This window comes from Onthophagus taurus, chromosome 6, assembly GCF_036711975.1.
Source record: "Onthophagus taurus isolate NC chromosome 6, IU_Otau_3.0, whole genome shotgun sequence".
In the NCBI taxonomy this organism is placed as follows: Eukaryota; Metazoa; Arthropoda; class Insecta; order Coleoptera; family Scarabaeidae; genus Onthophagus; species Onthophagus taurus.
In genome coordinates this window covers 7,156,085-7,183,500 of record NC_091971.1, presented here as the reverse complement: position 1 = coordinate 7,183,500, position 27,416 = coordinate 7,156,085, and the positions used below count along the sequence as shown (strand labels likewise).

General features: G+C 31.2%; 2 protein-coding genes and 1 long non-coding RNA gene across 5 annotated transcripts in view; 1 reads left to right on the top strand and 2 right to left on the bottom strand.

The window, feature by feature from the left end:
• The window catches only part of LOC111427677 (cyclic nucleotide-gated channel rod photoreceptor subunit alpha), a 71,506-nt gene extending 58,863 nt beyond the window's left edge, over window positions 1-12,643 (bottom strand). For both annotated transcript variants that reach the window (XM_071196410.1, XM_023062904.2), the window contains exon 1: window positions 12,203-12,643. The gene's annotated coding sequence lies outside the window, so the exon portion shown is untranslated. The remainder of the gene's footprint in view (window positions 1-12,202) is intronic.
• Window positions 1-22,684, top strand: part of LOC139429947 (uncharacterized) — a 39,079-nt gene extending 16,395 nt beyond the window's left edge. Inside the window, exons 2-3 of the long non-coding RNA XR_011640544.1 lie at window positions 11,079-11,201; window positions 20,500-22,684. This is a non-coding gene — a long non-coding RNA (uncharacterized lncRNA). The remainder of the gene's footprint in view (window positions 1-11,078; window positions 11,202-20,499) is intronic.
• LOC111427678 (E2F transcription factor 1) lies at window positions 17,305-26,780 on the bottom strand. 2 transcript variants are annotated; one of them, XM_071196411.1, is made up of 4 exons: window positions 26,685-26,780; window positions 24,995-26,070; window positions 24,694-24,943; window positions 17,305-20,272 (listed from the first exon to the last, which is right to left on the bottom strand). In XM_071196411.1, exons 2-4 carry the CDS (start codon window positions 25,931-25,933, stop codon window positions 20,154-20,156), a joined length of 1,308 nt encoding a protein of 435 aa, XP_071052512.1. In that variant the 5' UTR covers window positions 25,934-26,070; window positions 26,685-26,780; the 3' UTR covers window positions 17,305-20,153. The 2 variants fall into 2 exon arrangements, with proteins under 2 accessions (XP_071052512.1, XP_022918677.2); XM_023062909.2 differs by having other exon boundaries at window positions 26,419-26,777.
• Between the last annotated feature and the right edge of the window lie 636 nt (window positions 26,781-27,416).

The window sequence follows — 27,416 nt, the reverse complement described above, 5'->3', positions numbered from 1 at the left end:
AGGAAGTAAAGGTGCCAATAGTAGAAACATGCACGAAATAAAGTTGTAGCAGGTGAGTATTGAGAGTTGGGTGTGAAATGGGGTTGTATCGACAGGAACTTATGGGGTCCATCTGAAGGAAATCGTGACCCGAATCAAGTAAACCGTGCTGTGATCAGCGGTCTCTGGCGTGCGGACGAGCTTGTGGCAAAACCGCAATATCCCCAACACGTTAGTCCACTCGATATCCTTTGTCCCAGTGGTGTTTATAAATAAGTTTAACTAAAGTGAAGTTGCCTGAACTCGAGTTGACCGACTGCCTTTACTTCTTTTTTCGACCGACTAACTTTACGTCAAAAGAAAACAAAACAAAAACGTCAAGAAAAGTTTCGACCAAAGAGCTTTTTGTGTTATTTGTTCGACTGTCGTATAAATCCGGAAGCTCTTTGTATCTTTATTACTGTAGTTCCTCGAAATAAGTAATTAAAAGTGTTAACAAATAAATCAAATAATTTATCGTTATAAATAATAAATTTAAAAAAATTAAACTAATGCATAGAATCCTTTATGATCTATGAATCTAGATAGTTTAACCTTTCTAGTTGAAATCAAACAAAACGGTTCGCATAATATTTACAGAACGTGATATTGATGCTGTTGGATTCGTATTTTGTCTGGTAAAGACCGCTTCCGGAAGTAAGTATTGATCGAGGGGGGTTTGTTGGAATTAGCACGTTGAGAAATACATCACGAGTTAAGTGTGTAATAAAAGTAACAAAGTTGCTATTAATGACCCTTAATTTAAAAGTTAAAATCTTTATGTCCTACGGTATAATGTAGAATAAATTTTAATGGAGTATAATAAAAATTCTATTTAAAGAAGATATTGCTTTTATACTCTGTTAAAATAGAAATCAGTTAAAATTATTACCAACATAACAAACTTAAAGTCACAATCGTTTCAAATTTGACATTTAACAACATAATGATTTGTAACTCAAAAATTAAAAACTGGATTAAAATGGTATTAATAAAATTTGTTTATAATAAAACACAAAAACGTAATCCATAAACGGATTCGTTCCAATTATTTCGGATGTTTTGCTATAAACTATTAAATCCTAAATTCTCTTAATTGAAGTTTTTGAATACATTTTTGATTATAAGATTTAAAGTAAAAATGCTAGAAAATAATATTGTGGTTAAAATTTGTTCGTAATAAACCAACAAATCGTTATGTGTAAGCGATTACATCCTAATTGTATTTATTACCAACCTAACAGACTTAAAATGCTAAACGCTTCAAATTTATCGAATTTCGATTCAAATTTTTTAACAATATGATTTTTAACTCAAAAATTAAAAACTGGATGAAAATGATATTAATAAAAAATGTTTGTAATAAAGCGCAAAAACGTAATCCATAAACGGATTCGTTCCAATTATTTCGGATTTTTAGTTAAAAACCATTAAATCCTAAAATCTTTTAATTGACGTTTTTGATACATTTTTTTGTTATAACTTCCAAAGTAAAAATGCTATGAGGTAATGTTGTTCATAAAAATTGTTCGGAATAAACAAACAACTCGTTATGTATAACCAATTATACCCCAACTGTATGTATTACCAACCTAACAGACTTAAAATCCCAAACATTTCAAATTTGACATTTAACAACAAAATGATTTTTAATTCAAAAATAAAAAATAGTGGATGAAAATGATATTAATAAAAAATGTTTGTAATAAAGCGCAAAAACGTAATCCATAAACGGATTTGTTCCAATTATTTCATATTTTTAGTTAAAAACCATTAAATCCTAAAATCTTTTAATTGACGTTTTTTAATACATTTTTAATTATAACTTTTAAAGTAAAAATGGTAGGAGATGATATTGTGGATAAAAATTGTTCTTAATAAACCAACAAATCGTTATGTATAACCGATTATACCCTAATTGTATTTATTATCAACCTAACAGACTTAAAATTCCAAACATTTCAAATTTTACATTTAACAACAAAATGATTTTTAACTCAAAAATTAAAATCTGTAGATTAAAATGGTATTCATAAAAATTGTTTGTAATAAAATGCAAAAACGTAATCCATAAACGGATTCGTTCCAATCCTCTTAATTGAAGTATTTGGATAAAAATTGTTTGCATTGAATCAATCAAATGTTATCCGTAAGCGATTACATCTCAACCTTTGAGTAATTTATGATTTTGCTTTGTTCTATTAAATAGAGAATTATAAAAGGATTGGGTTAAAAATATTATTTGCAATACCCCGTTTATCAATTAATCATTGTTTTGTGATTTTGCAAATTGATGACCACATTATAGAGTTAAAATAATTTAATTATCTTTAAATATTGGCGACAAATATGACTGACAAATATGAAATTCATCAACATATCCGCAATACAAAATATTTTGGTTTAACATTTACCGCACCACAGTTCCCAAATCTATTCAATAACACTCCAATAAACTCCAAATATTAAAATAAAAACGTTGGATTACTTGGAATACTTGAATACTTCGAAAGTTGTTTGCTTATTTATCTGGTGCAACGTTTAAAATTTTTACAAAGCGGTTATTGCTTGTTAGTCGCATAAAGATTCTAAAGTACCGGTTTGTATCCGCATCCCAATCGATATGAGGTCTTTAAAAATTCTGTCTGCCTCCCGGGCGCGCTCTTCGCAGAACGGTATAATGCGCACGTTGAGGCGACGGCGTGCGATGAAACTTTTCTGCTTTTATCAAAACCATGCTGCACCTCGACCCCGTCTATATATTCCGAAAATTTACAGGCCATAAACCAGGACGGTTGTCCTCTTTCAAAAATAACAACGCGCTAATAATCACAGCAACGGTTTCATCCCACAAATTATCGATTTTCCATCTATTGGATCAAATAGACGTTATCTTACAGATTTGATAACTTATTCAAATATAATGGAATGGAATCGCGTGTCTAGTAAACACGATAGAAGTAAGCTCAACTAAAACTGGATGAAATCTATCTATTAAATGATATCATCAAATTTCCTATTCATATTATTATATTAAAATTTATTTATTAGTTGTGGATTAATTGAACTAAAAGTAGGACTAGTCACTAGAACTAACACTAGACCTAGAATTAGAAACATTCGGGTTATGTATTGTAATAATAGTGCTAGTGTTAGTTCTAAGTTTAGTTCAAATATTAATGTTGTAAGCGATACTATAAACCATATAAGAAACCATACAACAAATTTCAACGTTGTTGGTGATAAAGTTTGAGCGTTCGGAAGTTTCGAAAGCTTCCAAACTGTTAGAATTCAAGTCATAACGGAGACGTGTATATATAAAGTTACGATGGTCTCTACGATGTGGACACGGCTTTACATGTCATCGTTCTCAATAATGTTCATAAAGCGCGTCACGACGCCCGGTAGACGTCTCTCCAGGAAACTTAATCGATTATGCTTTTGGTACGCGAAATTCCACGTTGACTACCTACATCTTAAATTCATTCCGTTAACTTTTAGGAGAATATCATCATCATCACCTATCTCAGTATGTAACCAACCCAAACATTTAGTTCCTTGGTTCTATTAGCAATAATTCTAGGTCATCGACACTTCATAAAAAGTGAACGATCTTCTGGAACGAGAAGACGTCTACGATTTTTATTTTAGTTCTTTTAAGAAAACTGCCCTCGATAAAGAGAACTCTTTCCGTTTTTCGACTGAAGGGGGAGAAGAGAGGTTGGGTTAAACTCCGTCGGATTACCAACAACTCTTCCGACAAGTTTAAATGGATTCGGTAAAGTAGGCGACTTCAGGGATGGATACATTATTCACTTGCTATTACTACTATTACCGTCCCGTACTGTCAAAACTTGTTCGTAAAGTTTCGAACTTCATGGCGGTTCCTCCTTGACGTACCGGAATAATTTTAAGATCGACAAATACGTAAACCAATAACAACCATGTTACAATCGAAAGTAACTGCAAATTGAAAAATAACAAAGAAAGTCGAGTTTTAACGCGAAAGTTGTGTAAGATCTAATTACTTTAAGTTTGCTAGTATGTCTCCAGTTTAGTTATAATTTTAAAATAATGAGTTTCTTTGAAAAAATCATAAATTCACCATTACTTAAAATCGAGATGTTTTTCACAAGATTGATTTTAAAAATTCTTTTCTAAATAAATATTAGAAGTTAACGAATGAAACTTTTTGAGGTTATAAAAGGAAAATTCGTCTTTATTTTGGCTATAATTACAACTTTATGGGATTATTAGTTTCGTTGAAAAAAAATCCTAAATTCACTTAACCTAAAATAGAGGTTATATTTTTGATGTAATTTTAAAAATTCTTTTCTAAATAAATATTAGAAGTTAACGAATTAAACTTTTTGAGGTTATAAAAGGAAAATTCGTCTTTATTTTGATCATAATTACAAGTTTGTGAGATTATTACTTCCTTTAGAAAAAAATCATAAACTCACCATTACTTAAAATCGAGATTTTTCGACATAATTGGTTTTAAAAATTCTTTTCTAAATAAATATTGGAAGTTAACGAATTAAACTTTTTGAGGTTATAAAAAGAAACTTCGTCTTTATTTTGGCTATAACTACAACTTTATGGGATTATTAGTTTCGTTGAAAAAAATTCCAAAATTCACTCAACCTAAAATTGAGGTTATATTTTTGATAAGATTTTAAAAATTCTTTTCTAAATAAATATTGGAAGTTAAGGAATGAAACTTTTTGAGGTTATAAAAGGAAAATTCGTCTTTATTTTAGTCATAATTACAAGTTTGTGGGATTATTACTTCCTCTGAAAAAAAAATCATAAACTCATCATTACTTAAAATCGAGATTTTTCGACATAATTGGTTTTAAAAATTCTTTTATAAATGCATATTGGATGTTAACGAATTAAACTTTTTGAGGTTATAAAAGGAAAATTCGTCTTTACTTTGGCTATAATTACAACTTTATGGGATTATTAGTTTCATTGAAAAAAATTCCTAAATTCACTCAACCTAAAATTGAGGTTATATTTTTGATAAGATTTTAAAAATTCTTTTCTAAATAAATATTGGAAGTTAAGGAATGAAACTTTTTGAGGTTATAAAAGGAAAATTCGTCTTTATTTTGGTCATAATTACAAGTTTGTGGGATTATTACTTCCTCTGAAAAAAAATCATAAACTCATCATTACTTAAGATCGAGATTTTTCGACATAAGTGGTTTTAAAAATTCTTTTCTAAATGCATATTGGAAGTTAACGAATGAAACTTTTTGAGGTTATAAAAGGAAAATTCGTCTTTATTTTGATCATAATTACAAGTTTGTGAGATTATTACTTCCTTTAGAAAAAAATCATAAACTCACCATTACTTAAAATCGAGATTTTTCGACATAATTGCTTTTAAAAATTTTTTTCTAAATACATATTGGAAGTTAACGCATGAAACTTTTTGAGGTTATAAAAGGAAAATTCGTCTTTACTTTGGCTATAATTACAACTTTATGGGATTATTAGTTTCGTTGAAAAAAATTCCTAAATTCATTCAACCTAAAATTGAGGTTATATTTTTGATAAGATTTTAAAAATTCTTTTCTAAATAAATATTGGAAGTTAAGGAATGAAACTTTTTGAGGTTATAAAAGGAAAATTCGTCTTTATTTTGATCATAATTACAAGTTTGTGGGATTATCACTTTTTTTGGAAAAAAATCATAAACTCACCATTACTTAAAATCGAGATTTTTCGACATAATTGGTTTTAAAAATTCTTTTCTAAATGCACATTGGATGTTAACGAATTAAACTTTTAGAGGTTATAAAAGGAAAATTCGTCTTTACTTTGGCTATAATTACAACTTTATGGGATTATTAGTTTCGTTGAAAAAAATTCTTAAATTCACTCAACCTACAATTGAGGTTGATTAAATAAACATTGGAAGTTAATAAATTTGAATATATAATCCCAAAATATAATTTTCATTATAATGTTTGAAACTTTGAAAAAGCTACTAATTAATTTACAGAGCTTTTGCAGAAAGGAGTTTAATTAATACAACTTATTCATAACGTAAATGCCATGAGCTGACAAGATAATGGATCCGCTGGTTTGACGGATAAACCGAGGGGTTTATACCAACAGTTGATGGTCCTCTATTCAACCCCTGCATAGCCGTGCAAATAGCCTCAAATGTGACGAATTATTAACGGTGTCATTATGTGGCAATCCCGCCAGTTTCGAGCAACGTGTCAACTGAAAACCACACGTTCCGAAAATTGTTAATAACTCCACCTTCAATAATTAGTTCACTAGCGAAGTTATAAATTCCGATTTGAAAATTATTCCTATATATTTTGACAATCCACTACTGGCTATGTTATAATCAATTTTAGGGAATGTGCTAGCTGGCGCTTAAATAATCAACGTGAATTGGAAATGTAAATTTCGATCCGAAATTATTGATGTTACAAAATATTACAAACTTTAAATTAACTCATCATTAAAAAAAACTAATTTAGCTGTACCAATTAAAACACAATTTACCATCGGATTTTAATTAAATATATAAATTCAATGTAACAAAAAAAATCGAATATCACTTTTACATTGAAATTCTACTTAACAAATTCAATTGAGCTTACTTTTCATACCCATTCGCTGGAAAATCGCATTTCCATATGCACGAATCGCAATTTTTGAACAGCTAACTCAAAGTTTACAACGACCTGTTAGAAAGTCACGTTAAAAAAAAAGGGTGAATTTCACAGAGAAGCGGTAGTAATTTTGCGGGTAGAGAATGAGGTCGGAAACGATTTCGTCACAGCCTTTGGTATCCCGATTTTTACGTGTTCGACACCTGGCTCCACCTACTGCCGCAATACCGCAACCCGACACCTGCACATATACGTGAAAAGACCAACACACACATAGAAAAGGGTGGTTTCATTTTGGCGACCCGAAAAAAGTTTTAATTAATCCGTCCTTCACAGTTCGCTTTTCTGGTCTTAATTGGGCGAAAAATTTCAAAAAAAAATCTGATTGTAAACCGGAAATAGTCTCGAGGGAGATATTTGCCTTCCTTTAATTAGCTGCAAGAGGTAATAAAGCAGAAAAATAACCGAGCCATTAAAACGCGGGGATTAAGTACGTACTCGAGGAGGAAAAATTAAATCCTAACTGTTTAGTTTTATAACTAATAACCATAAAATTTGGTTTGAAATTCCAAACGCAGTAAACCAAAGGAATACAATGTGGACACAATTTCAGTTCCCATTTTCGTATAAAACCCCTGTTAATTTAAGGTTTCGGATTGTAAACTCACGGCGAAACTATATTTAACGGTTTTTACGAGCCAACCTTACGTTCTCAACTTTTAAGTTATTGTGCCGACAAAGACAACGTAAAAGTAAGTTCCATTGTCCTCAAAGTTAATATTTTTCTTTTACACCCACTTTTATTCTAAACGATCTTAAAATGAACCTCACTAATAATGTAGCATAATATAACGCAAAAAAAATCACATCTATCTTCGAAACGATTAATCTCGGTCCGATTTCACTTAAAGATTGAAATGCATTCAATTTAATCGCATTTCGTGGTCTGAAATGTCGAGCGCACGAGTTTAGGTTCAAATCCTGCGATCTATAACTAACGGATTAGGAAATATCGATAACGTTTCACCAAAATTCTATTAGTTGAGGTTCATTGTGCGACATTACGTTTCAATGGAACTTACCTGAGATCTTTTAAAACTTAAGCAAGCTTAATAATCGTATCTCACAAAGTAAATGAGATATTATAATGAGATAAAAACTATTTTAAAGAAAATTTTATAAGTAAGATAAACGATTTCTAATAATAAATCTCGCGATTGTAATGTTTTTAACACAGTATTGCAAAATTAACAGATTTTGAGATATCTCAATAACTAATTGAGATATTGTAATGAAACAAAAGCTGTTTTAAAGGGAATTTAATCTATTTTTAGTTTGCCATAACTTATTTCTTAATTCCCATAAATCTGGTTATTGTAATACTTTGATCACAAATTTGCACGTTTAGGTTATTTGAGAAATCGTATCTCAATAACTAATTGAGATATCATAATGAAATAGAAACAGTTTTAAAGGGAATTTGATCTACTATTAGTATGCCTTAAATTATTTCTTAGTTCTCATAAATCTCGTTGTTGTAATGATTTGATCACAAAATTGCAGATTTGGCGCTTATTGAGGTTATACTGAATATGAGAGATATTTAAAAAATCGTATCTTAATAACTAATTGAGATATCACAATGAAATAACAACCATTTTAAAGAAAATTTAATCTTTTTTAGTGTGCATTAAATTATTTCTTAATTCCCATAAATCTCGTTGTTGTAACGATTTGATCACAAATTGACAGTTATTGAGGTTGTATTGAAAATGAGGAGTATTTAAAAAATCTTATTTCAATAACGAATTGAGATATCTTAATGAAATAAGAGCCGTTTTAAAGGGAATTTAATCTACTATTAGTATGCCTTAAATTATTTCTTAGTTCTCATAAATCTGGTTATTGTAATACTTTCATCACAAATTTGCACGTTTAAGTTATTGGGTTTATGTTGAAAATGACGGTTATTTGAGAAATCGTATCTCAATAACTAATTGAGATATCATAATGAAATAGAAACAGTTTTATAGGGAATTTGATCTACTATTAGTATGCCTTAAATTATTTCTTAGTTCTCATAAATCTCGTTGTTGTAATGATTTGATCACAAAATTGCAGATTTGGCGCTTATTGAGGTTATACTGAATATGAGGGATATTTAAAAAATCGTATCTTAATAACTAATTGAGATATCACAATGAAATAACAACCATTTTAAAGAAAATTTAATCTATTTTTAGTGTGCCTTAAATTATTTCTTAATTCCCATAAATCTCGTTGTTGTAACGATTTGATCACAAATTGACAGTTATTGAGGTTGTATTGAAAATGAGGAGTATTTAAAAAATCTTATTTCAATAACGAATTGAGATATCTGAATGAAATAAGAGCCGTTTTAAAGGGAATTTAATCTAATATTAGTATGCCTTAAATTATTTCTTAGTTCTCATAAATCTCATTGTTGTAACGATTTGATCATAATATTGCACATTGGACGCTTATTGAGGTTATACCGAAAATGAGAGATATTTAAAAAATCGTATCTCAATAACTAATTGAGATATCATAATGAAATAACAACCATTTTAAAGAAAATTTAATCTATTTTTAGTGTGCCTTAAATTATTTCTTAATTCCCATAAACCTCGTTGTTGTAGTGCTTTGACAGTTATTGAAGTTGTGTTGAAAATGAGGAATATTTAAGAAATCGTATCTCAATAACTAATTGAGATATCATAATGAAATAAAAATCGTTTTAAAGGGAATTTAATCTACTATTAGTATGCCTTAAATTATTTCTTAGTTCTCATAAATCTCATTGTTGTAACGATTTGATCACATTATTGCACATTGGACGCTTATTGAGGTTATACTGAAAATCAGAGATATTTAAAAAAGCGTATCTCACTAACTAATTGAGACATCTTAATGAAATAACAACCATTTTAAAGAAAATTTAATCTATTTTTAGTGTGCCTTAAATTATTTCTTAATTCCCATAAACCTCGTTGTTGTAGTGCTTTGACAGTTATTGAAGTTGTGTTGAAAATGAGGAATATTTAAGAAATCGTATCTCAATAACTAATTGAGATATCATAATGAAATAAAAATCGTTTTAAAGGGAATTTAATCTACTATTAGTATGCCTTAAATTATTTCTTAGTTCTCATAAATCTCATTGTTGTAACGATTTGATCACATTATTGCACATTGGACGCTTATTGAGGTTATACTGAAAATCAGAGATATTTAAAAAAGCGTATCTCACTAACTAATTGAGACATCTTAATGAAATAACAACCATTTTAAAGAAAATTTAATCTATTTTTAGTGTGCCTTAAATTATTTCTTAATTCCCATAAACCTCGTTGTTGTAGTGCTTTGACAGTTATTGAGGTTGTGTTGAAAATGAGGAATATTTAAGAAATCGTATCTCAATAACTAATTGAGATATCGTAATGAAATAAAAATCGTTTTAAAGGGAATTTAATCTACTATTAGTATGCCTTAAATTATTTCTTAGTTCTCATAAATCTCGTTGTTGTAATGATTTGATCACAAAATTGCGCTTATTGAGATTATACTGAATATGAGAGATATTTAAAAAAGCGTATCTTACTAACTAATTGAGACATCTTAATGAAATAATAACCATTTTAAAGAAAATTTAATCTATTTTTAGTGTGCCTTAAATTATTTCTTAATTCCCATAAACCTCGTTGTTGTAGTGCTTTGACAGTTATTGAGGTTGTGTTGAAAATGAGGAATATTTAAGAAATCGTATCTCAATAACTAATTGAGATATCATAATGAAATAAAAATCGTTTTAAAGGGAATTTAATCTACTATTAGTATGCCGTAAATTATTTCTTAGTTTTCATAAATCTCGTTGTTGTAATGATTTGATCACAAAATTGCGCTTATTGAGGTTATACTGAATATGAGAGATATTTAAAAAAGCGTATCTTACTAACTAATTGAGACATCATAATGAAATAACAACCATTTTAAAGAAAATGTTATCTATTTTTAGTGTGCCTTAAATTATTTCTTAATTCCCATAAGTCTCGTTATTGTAATGCTTCGACACTTATTGAGGTTGTATTGAAAATGAGGGGTATATAAAAAATCGTATCTCAATAACTAATTGAGATATCATAATATAATGAAATAAAAGTTTTAAAGGGAATTTAATCTATTTTTAGTGCACCTAAAATTATTTCTTAGTTTGCATAAATCTCGCAGTTGTAACTTTTTGTTTATTTGGATCTTATTGATTCTAAAATTAATTAAATTCGTAAAAATTGAGCTCTTGAATACAACATTGCAAAGTATTAATAAGAAACGTAGTTATTAAAAAAGATAAATTTTTTAATTTTTTCTAATAGACGTTTAAAAATTTTCTCATTTCAGCTTGCCGATGCATAACGGGTATATAGCGATATAATTTTTTCACGACAACTCGTCAACGTAAAGCTTTCAGACCACCCTCTGTGGAACGTGACGTCAAGAAATTCTCCAGCTGAACACGAGAAGGTAATTTGGTTTTTAGCGCTTTTATTCATCGGGTTTATGAACCCGTTGCCGTTCAATGCCTTCTCCCTCTTTATATTAAACCTTGTCACTTCTGACAGGATTATTTTGGAGCGTCATAAAAACGGATAATCGTAGGAAAATAAAACGGAAATTATGCGCGCTCGAAATCCGTCATAAATGAAAGGGATAGTATGATGGCAATTTCCAGAGGATTTCGCGCGGTAGTCGGTCGACGAAAACATCTAGTTCTCGTAAAATTGACCATAAATCTCTAAGTCTTTAATGGTGGAGGATCGAGTATCCCATCTTCGCATAAATTTTTACTGCCAAGTATCGAAAAATCATCTGGAAATTCCTCAAAATAAATTTTTTATTCATTAAATACGTAATTAATTATTAATTTGACATGGTACAAATTTCGTAAGCTTGTCTAGCAAATTTCGGGTATCAAAGGCAATAGCGATCGTGGGTTGCTCTCGTTCTATGATAGATTACAGCACACAAACACGTGATAATTCATGATGTTCGATAATGATTAATTAAATGTGTCTATACAGTGTTCCTTCTCTCTCGCCACTTAACCCTTATATAATTAATACACTAATTAATAATCCGTTTTAGATGGAATTCCTATTCGATCGCAACGAGAAATCATTCAAAATAGGCGTCAATGGTTTCCGGAATTCGGGGTTTGCTCGAATCCCACTTGAACTTATAACTCAAAAGTTAATACATACTCCACGGGTCGTTATATGCGGAAATGATCCATATATTTTAGGAAGTAATCTTATGCCAGTAGTAATTTGTAACTGCATGCGGGACGGAAGCCACATTTCTAGTAAATTGGTCGTTAAATCAGCCAATGCAATCGAACCTAAAGCATTGAAGGGTCAGCAAATTGCACATTAATTTTCTACTGATACACCCTCACCATAAAACGAGTTTATGTTACTTTGAAAACTTTCAAAATATATTCGAGTTATCGTTTGCGTTATATTTACCTGCCCTGTTCGGTCATTGCTATTGAGCATCGCACGTGCCGTTGTCCAAAGAACTTTCCATCCGACTCGATCCGAATCGGAATGTGCAGAAAACGTTCTTCATGTCAAAACTTGCCGGTGTGGCGAAAAAATCGCCAAAGTACCAGTACAGCGAGGGCGGCAGAAACGTGTCAGAAATCCGCAATAACCTGTTAACCCGGCGCTCTCGCACCCTCCTCCTCCACCTCTCTTGCCGCCGCGCACTTTCCCTCACACACACTCTGCCACCACTGACGAGAAGACTGCGACGTCTCGCGAAGACATCACTTCGGCGAAGAAAAACCGTTTAATAAAATTTTGATTTAGAAGAAAAAAATATAAGACAGTGAATAAATTTATGTATTCATGAACGTTGCAATTATACACGGGTAAGGGGGCGCGGGTCCGGCAAGGCAGCGACCCTGGCAGCTGTCTGGTTTCCACTGCGGCGGCGGCGGCGGCGGCTGGCGTCGCGGCGCGCACGCTCCAGCCTCCAGCAGCAGCTCTATCTGTGCGCCCGGACTGGAGATAAAGTCCGGGCTGACGTCCGCAGCGCCGCTACGTACTACTCACCTACTCACTCACTCCTACTTCTTCTTCGTCTGTACCGTTCGACTCGCTTACGCACCCCAACTTTGACGCCGCACCGTCACTATCCGCTTCAACAAACGACTACCGCAATCATTGAAAAAATTACCTATAAAGAAAAAAATTACTTAAACTACACATGATTTTTATAAAAAATGAAATAAGTAAGCAAATAACTCAATAAACACTGTCAAAACAAGAATGAAGCTGGGCAGAAGGGAGGAAATTTGGAAACAGACTAGTAACAGATGAAAAAGACTGAATAGAGAGTGGAAAGGTGAAAAACAGAGAGAGCAGAAAGAAAAAAAAGTTAGAACGTGACAGAATAGATAATAGAAAGAGAAGGCCAGAAGGGAGGAAGACTGGAAAAAAGCTGTAAAAGTAAGATGGGGACTAGACGAAGACGTGAAAGACTAAAAAGAGATTGGTAATGGAAGAAAGGGACTGAGAAGGGAGCAAAAAGAGAAAAAAGAAATTGGGAAGAGAAATGTACAGTTGAAAAAAGACTGCTAATAAGAGAAAGAGGCTCAAGAAAGATTGATAAGAGAAAAAAGTATTTCTTTCTCTAAACTTCTTACAAATTCTTGATGTTTGAAATAAATAATTTCAGGTAAGATTCCCAACAAGTTCTAGTGATCTAAAAATGTAAATTCAAAGATGTAAACTGGTTAGCCTCTTATACACTCCCTTATTTTTTGTTTCAACAACCCCAAATCGTACATATTTCAACATTATTTAATAACCATTCTACCCTCCCATAAGGAAGAGTAAAAAAAATGAGTTATTCAGTAGGTGCGTATGGAAGCGTAGAAAGGCAAACGGTAGTCTGGGGAGAAATCGATCGCAAATGGTCGGCAACAGGTGTCGCGCCATTTTTAGTTTCCTGCTTTCCGCACAATTTATTAACCGGGGGGGGTGAAATTCTAGCGCTCTTTCCGCGCGTGGTAAAAGAATAGAAAGAGTACTGACGCAACGTCGTTCAAGCGCGATATTTTTGGATAGTTTTTACGAGTGGTTATAAAAACGGCGAAACCCCTGACGTTTATAACTGGGACGTCGTTACGGCTCTCCGCTATCTTTCCTTTTTTATTTACAACTTTCCCTTGTTGTGTCGCATTGCGGAGTTAAGGGGCCATTTTTTACCTCTTTGTGCTGCATCTCCTTTTCCCCTGAGGCTACATCATATAGTGTATACTGGACTCTTTTTTAATAGGAAATATTTTTTACTCCGAAACTTTTTGTGTGGTACAAACTTTTGTGACAACGTATGATATGATTACTGAGATATCTGTTATATTTCCCTTCTATTTATCATTTTTTAATATTACATAGTGGTTTTATTATGCAAACGCAGAATTTTTTTTGTGCCGAGTTCATCACGTAAAAGCTTTTTCTTTCCAATCCAATATTAAACTATCACGATGTGTTAAATTACAACTTAAATTATACGATTAAAAGTTAAACCTTCATCAATTTACCCGCAGCAGTGAAAAGAAAATAGATCTTGAAATCTAGTTCAAAATAAAAGCAGTAAAAACATAGCTTATTCGAAATCGAAACGTTCGGATCGCTTTCGATCCTTCACTTCCGACGACTTGACTTATTTCCAACCATCAATCGATACCGATCTTAATGCAACTTTTACCCACGTATCCAATTACTTTTTCCGCGCCACTCTTTTCCACAGATCGTAGTGATGTCGGTACGAATCGGATACACAATAAATATCCGCAGGGTTCTTGCCAAAACCTTGTGTTCGGATAAGCCCAGGTCTGTCTGGGAGAGGATCCGCTCAGTTATTTATGAGTCATCCACTGCATTCGATCATCTCAGTTTATATGTGTGCAGCCTTTACACGTGGGATTCGTACCGGGTCCGTTGCCACCCCCGCTTCGACCTCGAACCGTAACAGCTTTTCATGTTGCACAAACGTCGACGAACATGGGATCCAACAGGTGTTGTGACAAATACACACCCAAGTCCTCGCGTGCGCTCTTGTAAAAACGTCAAAAAACGAACGCGAAATCGAAATCCCAGCAAAAGGCGAGTTCCGGAACCTTGAGTTTTGCAAGCTTACAAGGAGCTTACTTTAGTGTTGTAAACTGTCGTAAACATCAAATTTCCACGAAGAATTTTTCCGTCGGAACATATAATACAATATACTTTAATTTCCTTTTCCTACAAACATAAAAATAGATGTTGAATTAAGTACGTGAGTTTTTTTTTTCACAAAAGAATATCTTAAGAATAAATTGAGATATTGTGATGAAATAAGAAACATATTAAAGATTTAGTGTGCCATAAATAATTTCTTATTCCCTATAAATCTCGTTGTTATGATTTTTTAAATACAACTCTACAACTTTATCTATTAAAAAAAAAGATGTATGTTTAGAAAACTGTATCTCAAGAACGAATTGAGATATTATGTTGAAATAAGAAACATTTTAAAGGATATCTTATAAAGATTTAATGTGCCATAAATAATTTCTTATTCCCCATAAATCTCGTTGTTATGATTTTTTAAACACAACTCTGCAACTTTATCTATTAAAAAAACGATGTATGTTTAGAAAAGTGTATCTCAACAACGAATTGAGATATGACGATGAAATAAGAAACATTTTAAAGGAAATTTAATGAAGAATTAGTGTTATTTCCACAATCTTCGTTGTTATGGATTTTTTAACCCAACTCTGTTTGTGCATGTTTACTTACCAAAAAAATGAACGTTTAGAGAACAATACCTCAAGAACGAATTAAGATATGATGATGAAATGAGAAACATTTTAAAGGAGATTTAATTAAGATTTAATGTGCCATAAATAATTTCTTATTCTCCATAAATCTCGTTGTTATGATTTTTTAAACCGAACCTTGCAACTTTATCTATTAAAAAAAATGTTAGTTTGGAAAGCTGTATCTCAAGAACAAATTGAGATATTATGATGAAATAAGAAACATTTTAAAGGAGATTTAATTAAGATTTAATGTGCCGTAAATAATTTCTTGTTTTCCATAAACATCGTTGTTATGAATTTTTTAACCCAACTCTGCACCTTTACTTATCAAAAACATTGAAAGTTTAGACAAGTGTATCTCAAGAACGAATTGAGATATGATGATGAAATAAAAAACATTTTAAAGGATATCTTATAAAGATTGAATGTGCCATAAATAATTTCTTATTCCCCATAAATCTCGTTGTTATGGTTTATTAAACACAACCCTGCAACTTTTCTTGTTAAAAAAAATGTAAGATTAGAAAACTGTATCTCAAGAACAAATTGAGATATTATAATGAAATAAGAAACATTTTCAAGGAGTTTTAAAGAAGATTTAATGTACCATAAATAAATTTTCCATAAACCTCTTTATTATGATTTTTTAAACTAAACTCTAAATTTTCTTCTTATTATAATCTTTTTATTTTTTTATGGCGTTCTATATGATAGGAAAAAAGAGATATTAAATAGTATTAAAATATTTACGATTTGGGGTTGAATAAAAAATAAGAGGGTCTTTTATTGGAAACGAATAATTCACGTTCATAAAAAAAGTATTAAAAAAAGATGTGGCAGTTTGTATCCACGTCGATGAGTTAAATATAAATCTGAGTTTGAGTTTATACATAATTTACAACGTTCCAAAAACTTTAAATCGAACAACTGCGCACAAACTATATATCCTGAGGATATAATAAGGATGTGGTGCACGTACCGTTCGAACGGACGCCACCTAAATATAGCCATATATATGATTTTTCTTTTATTTCCAAGCTCACCATTGCATACACATCCTCGTTGTTTTAACTTTATGAAAAACATTGTCGCCAAACTAATCCATAAAGGGTTTCGTAAAAACATCACATACATCCCTATCTATACGGCGACCTTTTATTTTGAGACAAAAAAAAGTTCAGAGGCAAGTTTCTGGAATCAATTAAGCGCCCGTCTGAAATTGCCGGCGCGTAATGAGGGTGCGTTATTTTTAGAGCCGCTGCCGACGTCGCTTTTGTTTCCGCTGCGATCAACGAAAAGGGCCTCCCCAAAAGGGAACCAAAGCGAGTGTTGCGGTATGGACGCTATTTTGCTAATTAAAAAGGCTAAATGCGATAACGTTTCCAAAGCCACACTCTCGCCTCTTTTCCTCTCACTCTCTCCTATTAGACACGTCGCTCTACGTTCCTGCTAATTAATTGTACTTAATTTCGAGCAATTACATTAGCGTACACTGCTAGGAACGGGAACGTAGCGCGATGTCCAACAATGATGATGATGACGATAATGTCTATTAGCGAGCTGGTAACACGATACTCGTGTGATAAACATTACCGCACCTTTATTAATCTCTGTCAGAGCAATTACTGTCACCACGGGAGTGTTCACAAAAAAGATGTTGTTTTTTGAAATAGCTAAAATTAGATTTGATTTTTGGTGGATGCGCCGGATTTTTTTTTTTTTTTAAAGGATAAGGATTAAAATAAAACCCCAACGTAATTTGTTGCATCTAATCATTTCTTTTTATTGTAGTATTAAGTTTGTTAAATATATATGTACAACGTAGAAACGTGATGTCTACACAAGAATTTAAATAGATTTTCAAAGTTTTTTTAAGGCCTCTATTGGCTGGGACATTCAAGGAGTTGTAAAATAAATTATTTACAAAAAAAAAGAAAATATTTATATAATAATATATTAAACTATCTATTAAACTATATTGTTTTGAAAAATAAAATTGTACTTAAAGTAACACCCACTTTCTTCATTTCATCCGAAATTATTATCGTTGTTGTTGGTTGTTGCTTCGATAGGAATTAAGATAAAGAAGCTCGAAATGATTCACTAATACTGGGGGGGAGGGAAGAGATGAAAACGTAAATGAGGCGAAACAAAAATTCGATTGGGTAATAATAATAATAATAAATTTTAAGTATAACATAAAGAAAAACCATTAACAAAATAACAAAAATTCTTCTTAGTTTTCCTAACAATAAGATAATAATAGTCACCTAAAAATTAATTCATCTCAACTCATTAGTTAATTAAATAAAACGAAGAAAATCGAAGGGATTTATTGAATTAAAATTCAAAAAAAAAAAGAGGAAACGAAAAACGTGCTTTAAGGAAATTGGTTCAAAAATTGATTATAAGACTAGTACATCTATATTGCAATATCATACGACGTAAGGCATAATATTAATAGTAATTAAAATTGTGCTACCAGTGGGTGTGAAAACGAATGTACAAAAACGAAAAAAAAAACTTGAACACGAAACGAAGTAAAACGCGTTTACAGATGTTGAAACATTTCTTTGCTTAAATTTAGATCATAATACAATTTTAAATTTAATAATAATGTTATGAAACATACCTAATCCTTAAATATATTATTTAAATATTTAAGGATTTTTATTAATAAATTTTAAATGTACACGAAAATATGATTTATATAATTTGACTTAAATAATTCTAGATATTAGAACTAATTAGAAGTAAAATTAGAAGAATTACACCGTCTTGAAAGACGTATGGCTAAACAAAAATGTTACTAGTTCTAGAGGTAATTCTAGTTGTACACTAGCACTGTTACTACAACTAACACTATATCTAGAACTAGAATCATTCGAGTTTAGCCGTCTTTGAGACGTGCGGCTAAACCCGAATGTTTCTAGTTCTAGATCTAATGTTAGTTGTAGTGATAGTGCTAGTTTTAGTTGTTAATCAGCGCCAGGTTGTTGCATATTTTTATTGAACTAACACTAGAACTAACACTATACCTAGAACTAGAAACATTCGGGTTTAGCCGTGCCTCTTCAGACGTTGTTAGTTCTAGTTTTACACTAGCACTGTTACTAGAACTAACACTATATCTAGAATCATTCGGATTTAGCCGAAAGTCTCTTAAGACGGCTAAATCCGAATGATTCTAGATATAATGTTAGTTCTAGTTTTACACTAACACTGTCACTATAACTAACACTAGACCTCGAACTAGAACATTCGGGTTTAGCCGAACGTCTCTCAAGACGGCTAAATCCAAATAATTCTAGTTCTAGTGTTAGTTCTAATGATAGTACAAGTGTTAATTCTAACAATTAAAACTAACACCAGCACTATTTATCACCTAATTAGACCTAAAACTAGAAGCACTCGGGTTTAGCCGTCTTTTTAGACGTACAGCTAAACTCGAATATTTCTACTTCTAGATCTAATGTTTTTCTAGTAATGATACTAGTGTTAGTTCTAGTTTTAGTGAAAGCCTTCTAATACTTATAGTTATTGAGTAATTACATAAAAACGATGGTCATTTTAAAAACATTATTTCTGTGTACAATTAGTGTAAATTCCAGTATTTATAATAAATAATAATATTTAAAAGAAATTATTCTCAAACATTTTAGGTGTAGTATTTCCTAAAATTAAGCAAAGAAAATTTTAGTCACCTGTATGATAAAATTTAAAAAATTGGGAATAATAGATATAAAAAAATCTAACTGAGGACAATAAACGCAAAGAAAAAAACTGATAAATAACATCAGTAATTCTTTTTTCATCTTTTTTTTAATGTTTAAGCAATAAACATAAATACGTCTTATTTACATTTTTTTTCTTTTCAAGATTCGTTATCTTCTGAATTTTAATCTTATTATGAATGGCACCGTATGATTCCAATTTATAATTTTTTTACACACTCGGTATATGAAAATATATAACTTGACACCTAGATATTACTAAAGTTGCGACAAATGATTTTTTTTGTTAATTATTTTTAATCGGCAATATAAGAAGACGCAAATTTATCTTAATCTGTTGTGATATGTGATTATTATAAAAATTAATTAATTTAATTTGGTTTCTTGTCGCAACTAAATTGCTTTCTGGCTAAAATTGAGAAATTAAAAGAATATATTTTTAAAAAAACGTTCTGAGCAAATTAATTAATAAACATCGTTTTGAGAATTCGTGGACTTTTTAATAAAAATTTTTTTGTTCAATTAGAGACCAAACAACAGGCACTTTGGTCGAAAAATTTGTTTTAAAAAATTACAGTCAGAAACGTCTCTCCTATTTAAATCTTTTTTTATCTTAATAATGTGATGAAAATTTTTAATTCAATACCGAATGAGAATTTTATTTCGAATTCCTATTTATCTCATAAAAAAAAATTAAACAAAGAAATTGTAAACCTTTAACAACACAATAAACAAAAAACCCTTTGTAGACGTTCATATATCGATATTTATATTTAAAAAAATTTTTTTTTCGGTTCATAATATTATTTTTTTTTTACTTTCTTTTGTACATGAGCGAACTAATAACGAGCGATTCTTTTAAAGTACAGATCAGACCTGATAAAGATCCATCAAACCTTCACCCATATCCATACTGTAATTGTACTCTGAATTTAAAAGTGGTTCCAATGATATTAACGATGACTCGCTGAATATAGGATCCAAAAAATCTGGAACAAAAAAATTTTAAACTCAAGATATTATTTATATTAACTATTAATTAGAAACAATTTATTAAAACCACATCCTAATCAATTATTATGATTATTATAACCACAATTTATCAATAAAATATTTTATTTTTAAACTATTAAAAGAACTAATAACATTAATAAGCATATACAGACACAAATGTTTTTTTTTTATTAATGAAGTATTTACATTGGTTCTGTTGAAGGTTAGAGTGGAGGCTCGTCAATGAGCTGAATCCCATGGTGCTGTGGCCATGATTGTTGCAAGAGCACCCACAAAATTCAGCTCACCGCACAAACCTAAAAGCGTGGTTTAGTTAACAAAAAATCCAAGCGGGTTAAACATAGATGTTGAAATTAAAAATGCACGCACAGTTAAAAGCTTATTATAGCATAGAAATCAATCATGCACCATATAACAAATTTATTTAAACTTAAAGCTTAACCCCTTACACCGCTAAATATTAACAAAAAAAATTGTTACAAATTGCTAGACAAAACGTCATGTTGTGTGTTTGGAAAAAATTGACCACAAGGTTCTTATTCTTGATATTATTGATGGTTGTAAGACTATCTGGTACAATTCGTGATAATGTACTCAAAGATATGAGAGGCTAGTTTTTCAGATGGATACAAACACCTTTTATGGTAAAAATATAGTTACAATGAGTGTCTTGAAAATGAAGAATGTAAACTTTTGGAGACATATATCAAGTGGAACGCTGAAAATGATCGACACCTGCACTATTTCAACACATTAAATATATGGAAGACCATGACAACCACAACTAGATGTGAAAAAAGGGAAATATACATTTGCAGAAATTCCAGCTTAGAAATTTCGGAAGGATAACCCAAATCTTATACCAAAATGGAGAAATCGACAACATAACAAAACCGGATTGTTCTGGTAAAACTTCTTCTTGGTGCAAATTCCTCAGGAGATATGAAATTAAAACTTATGTTTGTTTAATTCTCTACCAACCAATATCTAACCAATCTACCAATAAAGAAAGCTGATATATGATAAAAGATTATCTGACAATAAGTTAATTTTCACTTAAAGCTCTATAAGCACTGGATAACATCATATAACCCTAGTCATATAGGTTAGTTTTATTTAAAAATGTCAATCGTCCCAAGAAACTGTTGGGTAAGGTTAGTTGTATTTACAAAAGTCAATTATACAGTGAAGGAATGTTGGGATAGGTCAGTTTTCTTTTGAAATGTGATTCATTCCGGTGAAAAAATATTAGATGGAGAAGTATGTAGTGTTGTGATCGTTTCGAGTTTTCATTAGTGCTTCCTGTTAGTAGTGTCGCCAAGATCTCACCTAGCATCTTCAGTGTGTTGTCGTAGTCTCCTGGTATCGTCAGTTTGTCGACAGGAGATTACGACAACGCACTGAAGATGCCAGATGAGATCTTGGTGAAACGTCTGCCCCTTTCCAAAAAGAACCAACAGGAACACCGGATGAAATCTCGGCTTCTTCAGTGCGTTGTATGTATATTTACACACATTTATTGTAATAAGAAAAAACGGGAAATAAGGGGTTAATGTAAAGCTTAATTAACTTATGACGATTTAAAGACTGAACAGTTGATTTTTAAAACACAAAACTAAAAGAAAATTAAAAAATCAAAATTTTTTATTGTAATCAATCTTGATTTGGTTTATTTTTCTAAAAATCCTGATCATTTTTCCGTTGAGTTTTATATTCATCAATTTCAAAAATGTTATTAGTTCTAAACATTTACCTTATCGTTCCAATTGAAGTGGTGATTTTTGCATACTCAAAGTTAGAACTCTGCCTGTGATGTGACTTACATATAAAAAACACAAGTCACAGACAGAGTCCCACTATGAATAATGCTATGATGTATTTGTTGTTTAGTAATATCGTTTAAAAATAGATAAGATCTTTTTAAATATTAAACTGTAAATAATTGGTTAAAAATGATTTTATGTTTTAAACACTTTTGCTGATTCGAGTTAAACTTTTCTAGGAAAATAAAATTGTTATGAATTTCATCATTTCTTTTCACAATCTTTTCTCAATCTCAATTAGAACATTCGGTGGCATAAATGACCTTCGTTTTAACCTTGTTTTTTCTTAAAATGTTTCATAAAAAGCGTTACAAAATAAGAATTGATTAAATTATAATTTTTTAAAGTTTTTTTTATACCTTCTAAAACATGCCATTTCAAGATATCTATGTCAAAGTGACATTTAAAAAGTCACAAATAAATTCATTCTTTTCTTAATCAATTTTAGGGAAATTTGAATCACATACTGGCTCCTCCTGCATGTATTGGATGGTGTTATTAATGTTGTTTTAAAGAAAATGTAATATTAATGGTAATATAAACATAACCTAATTTTACAATCTACCTGGTTTTTTATCTTTAAAAAGTTATCATACCCTATATTTTTTTAATCTCATCTAAAGATAATCTTTTTTATTTAAATTGAGATAGAAATTCTATCTTAATATACGAAATAAACATGAAAAAATAAAACTGATTTTCAAATTAGGAAGAATATGACATTTTATGTCAAAGTGACATTTAAAAATTAATTTATTGTAACTAACTTCACTTCACAGGTGTCAAAGTCATTCCTAACCTCAATTAAATTTATTTGATTCATTATCACTAGAACTAATTAGAATTAGAACTAGAAGCATTCGAGTTTAACCGTCTTGAAAGATGTATGGCTAAACCCGTCCGTTTCTAGTTCTAGGTCTAGTGTTCGTTTGACACTAGCACTGTTACTAGAACGAACACTATATCTAGAACTAGAATCATTCGGGTTTAGCCGTCTTTAAAGACGCATGGTTAAATCCGAATGTCTTCTAGTTCTAATGTTGGTTCTAGTTTTACACTAACACTGTCACTAGAACTAACACTAGACCTAGAAACATTCGGATTTAGCCGTCTTTAGAGACGTGAGGTTAAACCAGAATGTTTCTAGTTGTAGATCTAATGCTAGTTGTAGTGGCAGTGTTAGTGTTAGTTCTAGTTTTACACTAGCAGTGTTACTAGAACTAACACTATATCGAGAACTAGAATCGTTCGAGTTTAGCCGTCTTTAGAGACGCCCGGCTAAACTGGAACGATTCTAGTTCTAGATATAGTGTTCGTTCTAGTAACAGTGCTACTAGTTCTAGGCCTAACGTTAGTTCCAGTCACAGTGCTAGTGTTAGTTCTAGTTATTAATCAACGCCAGGTTGTTGTATATTTTTATTGAACTAATACTAGACCTAAAACTACAAACATTCGGGTTTAACCATCGCGCGTCGTGCAAGACGTGCGGCTAAATCCGAATGTTTTTAGTTCTAGGTCTAGTGTTGGTTCTAGTGGCAGCACTAATGTTGGTTCTAGTTGTTAATTAACGCCAAGTTGTTGCATATTTTTATTGAACTAAAACTAGAACTAACTCTAGACCTAGAACTAGAAATCTTCTGAAAACTAGTTGTAACTTTCTAGTTTTACACTAACACTGTCACTAGAACTAACAACTAGAAACATTCAGGTTTAGCAGTCCTTAGAGACGTGCGACTAAACCCGAATGTTTCTAGTTCTAGTTCTAACGTTAGTTCCAGTGACAGTGCTAGTGTTAGTTCTAGTTAATAATCAGCGCCAGGTTGTTGCATATTTTTATTGAACTAACACTAGACCTAGAAACATTCGGGTTTCATGAAAAGCGTTACAAAATAAAAATTGATAAAATTATAATTTTTTTAAGTTTTTTAGTCCATATGTCAAAGTGACATTTAAAAATTCATATCGATTAACGTCACAAATGTCAAATTCATTCTTTTCTCAATCAATTTTAACGAAATTTGCATCATATACTGGCTCGTCCTGCATATATCGGATGTTAGTGTTATTAATGTTGTTAAAATGTAATATTAATGGTAATATAAACATAACCTAATTTTACAATCTACCTGTTTTATCTTTAAAAAGTTGTCATACCCTATACTTTTTTTTAATCTCATCTAAACATAATCTTTTGCGTTAATTTGAGATATAAATTCTATCTTAATATACAAAATAATCATTAAAAAATAAAATTGATTTTCAAATTAAGTGACATTTAAAAATCAATTTATTTAAATCTGAACGCACCCCAACGTGGAAGATATTGTAACTAACTTCACAACTGTCAAAGTCATTCTTAACCTCAATTAAATTTATTTATATTATTTATTTAATCCTCATTATTTAAACAATTTATTTTTTAATAAACGTTTGTTTTTAAAATGTTATTTTATTTTTCTACCGTAATTTTGTAACTTTTGAATTAGAATGTTTTAACCTCACAATTTGTTTCGTTTCTTTCTTCTAAATTAGATAATAAAGAAAATAATAATAAAAAAAAGAATTTTACAGACCTGGAGAGTCCAGCTCTTCCGTTTTAAATGGCAACTTATCCAATCCATAAAAACTTTCGTTCATGATAGAAACAACTTGCTCTGATTCCTGGTCGAGGATATTCGTTAAGGGAGAAGTGTTCATGGAATTAACAAAGTTCAAAAGGCTATCCGATGACTTATGTGGTTGCTTAACTGTTGTTATAATCGGAGGTGTACTTTCCATCACTGGATCTCTTAAATCCCGTACAAAAGATAATTTTCTGCAAGTCTAAAAATTTGAGTTATAAAATAAAGTGGTATAACAAATTCTTTGATTTACCTGTGATGATATAGGTTTATGATCAGTTAATGGACTGTCAAATTGAGGCACAGGAGGAGTAGTAAGTCTTTCAGGACTACTAGGAAAATCTTTAAGTAAAACGTCCATAACAGGTATATTTTTATGACTTTTAGGTGGCGAAACGTGCTCAGGGCACAAAAATACTTCAATCTCTTCTTTCGTTTCACTTTTAAGATACATAGTACTACCTTCGCCGTTCGGTTGCTTAGGTACTTGTAGTTTAGTATTAGGAGGTGCTTTTATGGCCATCACGGTTTTATTTTTATAATCAGGTATCGATCTTAAATCATGATAAGTAATATACCCATGTTTGCTACTATTTAAACTTTGCAAATCATTCGTAGCAATATTAATCAGTTCATTTAAGGTGTTTTCTTGATCCTCCAACGATTTCAATTCGTTTCGAAGAGCCGTTAATTTATACCCGCTCAAATTCCCACCTTTCCATTGAATATTATTTTTCGATTTCTTCTCTAAAATTCCAATACCCTCTAAAACGTTGGTGATATCATAAATACGTCGCTTTGGAACATCCATATCTTGGGATGCTTTGTTTAAATCAACAACACCACTTGGTGATTTTTCTAGTAATGCTGTGAATTTTTTCGTTAATAGACCAAGTGAGGTGTCGTATCTCGTATTTTTTTTCGTTGGTGAGGCTCTTTTTGGTTTTTTAGGTTGTGGGGGTTTAAATTCTTGTTTAATTGGTACAATGATGTGTTGCGAATCCATGTTAAGTTTTCTTTTAACAGCCGGGGGTTGTGTAGGAGTTCCAGAAGTGAGTTGGTTTTGCGGTGTGGCCCCATAACCGTGATCCAATAAATGCGGACTCGGCGTTAATTCGGTTTTAATAGTCATCATATCGGGAGTTGAGGACCCCCTGGGGCTTTCCAACACTTGCTTACCACGGCGACGCATTTCAAAGGATTTTTTTTTATTTCTTGGAGAAGTGGAAGGTTTTTTCTTCCGTTTAGAAATAAAAAGGAGCGATTTCTTCTTTTTATTTGTTTTAATGATCCATTCTTAGAGGTTGGGTTGGGGTTTTTTTGGATTCTCTAAAGAAAAAGTGATTTTATTATGTTTGCAATAAGTGGAATTAAAAATAAAAATGAATCGAAAAAAGTGAACATCGAAAAAAGTGAGAATCGAAAAAAAATGAAACACTGAAACAAAAAAACGTGTTTTTAAAGATGAGGTTAAAATAAATAAATAAAGCTTTTTTTTTCTTTAATGATATAAACATTTTTTTTCGGGGATTGTTTACTTTAAAGAATTTGTGTGGATAGATAAAAAAATAACCGGTATAAATACAATAACCACCCTCCTTTTTTCTATGAAGAAAAGATTAACCGCCATGTAAAAGAGGAAAAATACCGTTAAAATAAAACGTATTTGATACTTACCGAGGACAAAGGAAAAACGAGAAACGTTGGGGATACTCGTAATAATAATTGAACTTTAAAAACTGAACCGTTAACACGCCTGAAAAACGCTACATGTTCCGGAATATCGAGAAAATGGTCGCCAAGCCACTTAATACTGGCTGCCGTGTACTGTTCGTAAAAACCGACCTCTGACACGCGAACGAATTAACCTATTCGCGATTAAAAAACGATTCTAGATTAACGAAACTATTCCCTTTCACATGACGTCAATTTTATTATTCTACCTAATCTATTAAGCCCGGAAAAAATTATTGAAAATTTCGTTGAGTCGAACGGTTACGGCGTGTGTGCACTTCGTAGGGAATAAGTTACAAAACATCTGCCATCTGTACCCGGCACTTGGCGCGAAGCTCTACGCATGCGCTCATAGTTTCCTTACAGATGATCCATGAATTTTTTTACATCCACACCAAAATTCAAAAATTCCCTCCCATTCAAATCGTTTTCTCACTTTCAAAATCACCTAAAACCTCAAATCGCCTTATTAAATTCATCATTACTGATTTATTAACATTCATACATCAAAAGCTTCATGATTTTTATTGTTTTGAAACAATCGAAACAAATGAACGGTCGAGTTGGCCATTTAAATGTCCTAACCTTCGTGACAGGAGAGAGATAACAGATGTAAACAAACATGGTAGACGCAGATGGTGTAGCGCCGTTGAACGAACTCCGGGGCACCTTTTCTTATGTCATCGTTAAAAAGAACGTGGCGTTAAAAAAAAAACTTTAAGGGGAAGGAAAAAACGGCTCAAAGCCCAAGCTTTAACTTTTTTGGTTATTGCCGGATTTATTTTTATTTGGCAAATAGATGTGGGAAAACGGAGTTGTTATTTACACCGGAAATGATATAACTGTATTTAAGAAAATCTAAAAATAATTTTTCAAAAATTAATATTAAAAGGTCATCTTTTAGAATATGAAGTAACGCCATAGTGGTCAAATTTATTCAG

Coding starts and splice junctions, on each gene's coding strand:
- LOC111427678 (XM_071196411.1), bottom strand. CDS start 25,933: ATGCGTCGCCGTGGTAAGCAAGTGTTGGAAAGCCCCAGGGGGTCCTCA. Junction 24,944..24,994: donor ATAAACCTATATCATCACAG/GTAAATCAAAGA, acceptor TCAAATTTTTAG/ACTTGCAGAAAATTATCTTT. Junction 20,273..24,693: donor GGAAGAGCTGGACTCTCCAG/GTCTGTAAAATT, acceptor TTTTTGTTCCAG/ATTTTTTGGATCCTATATTC.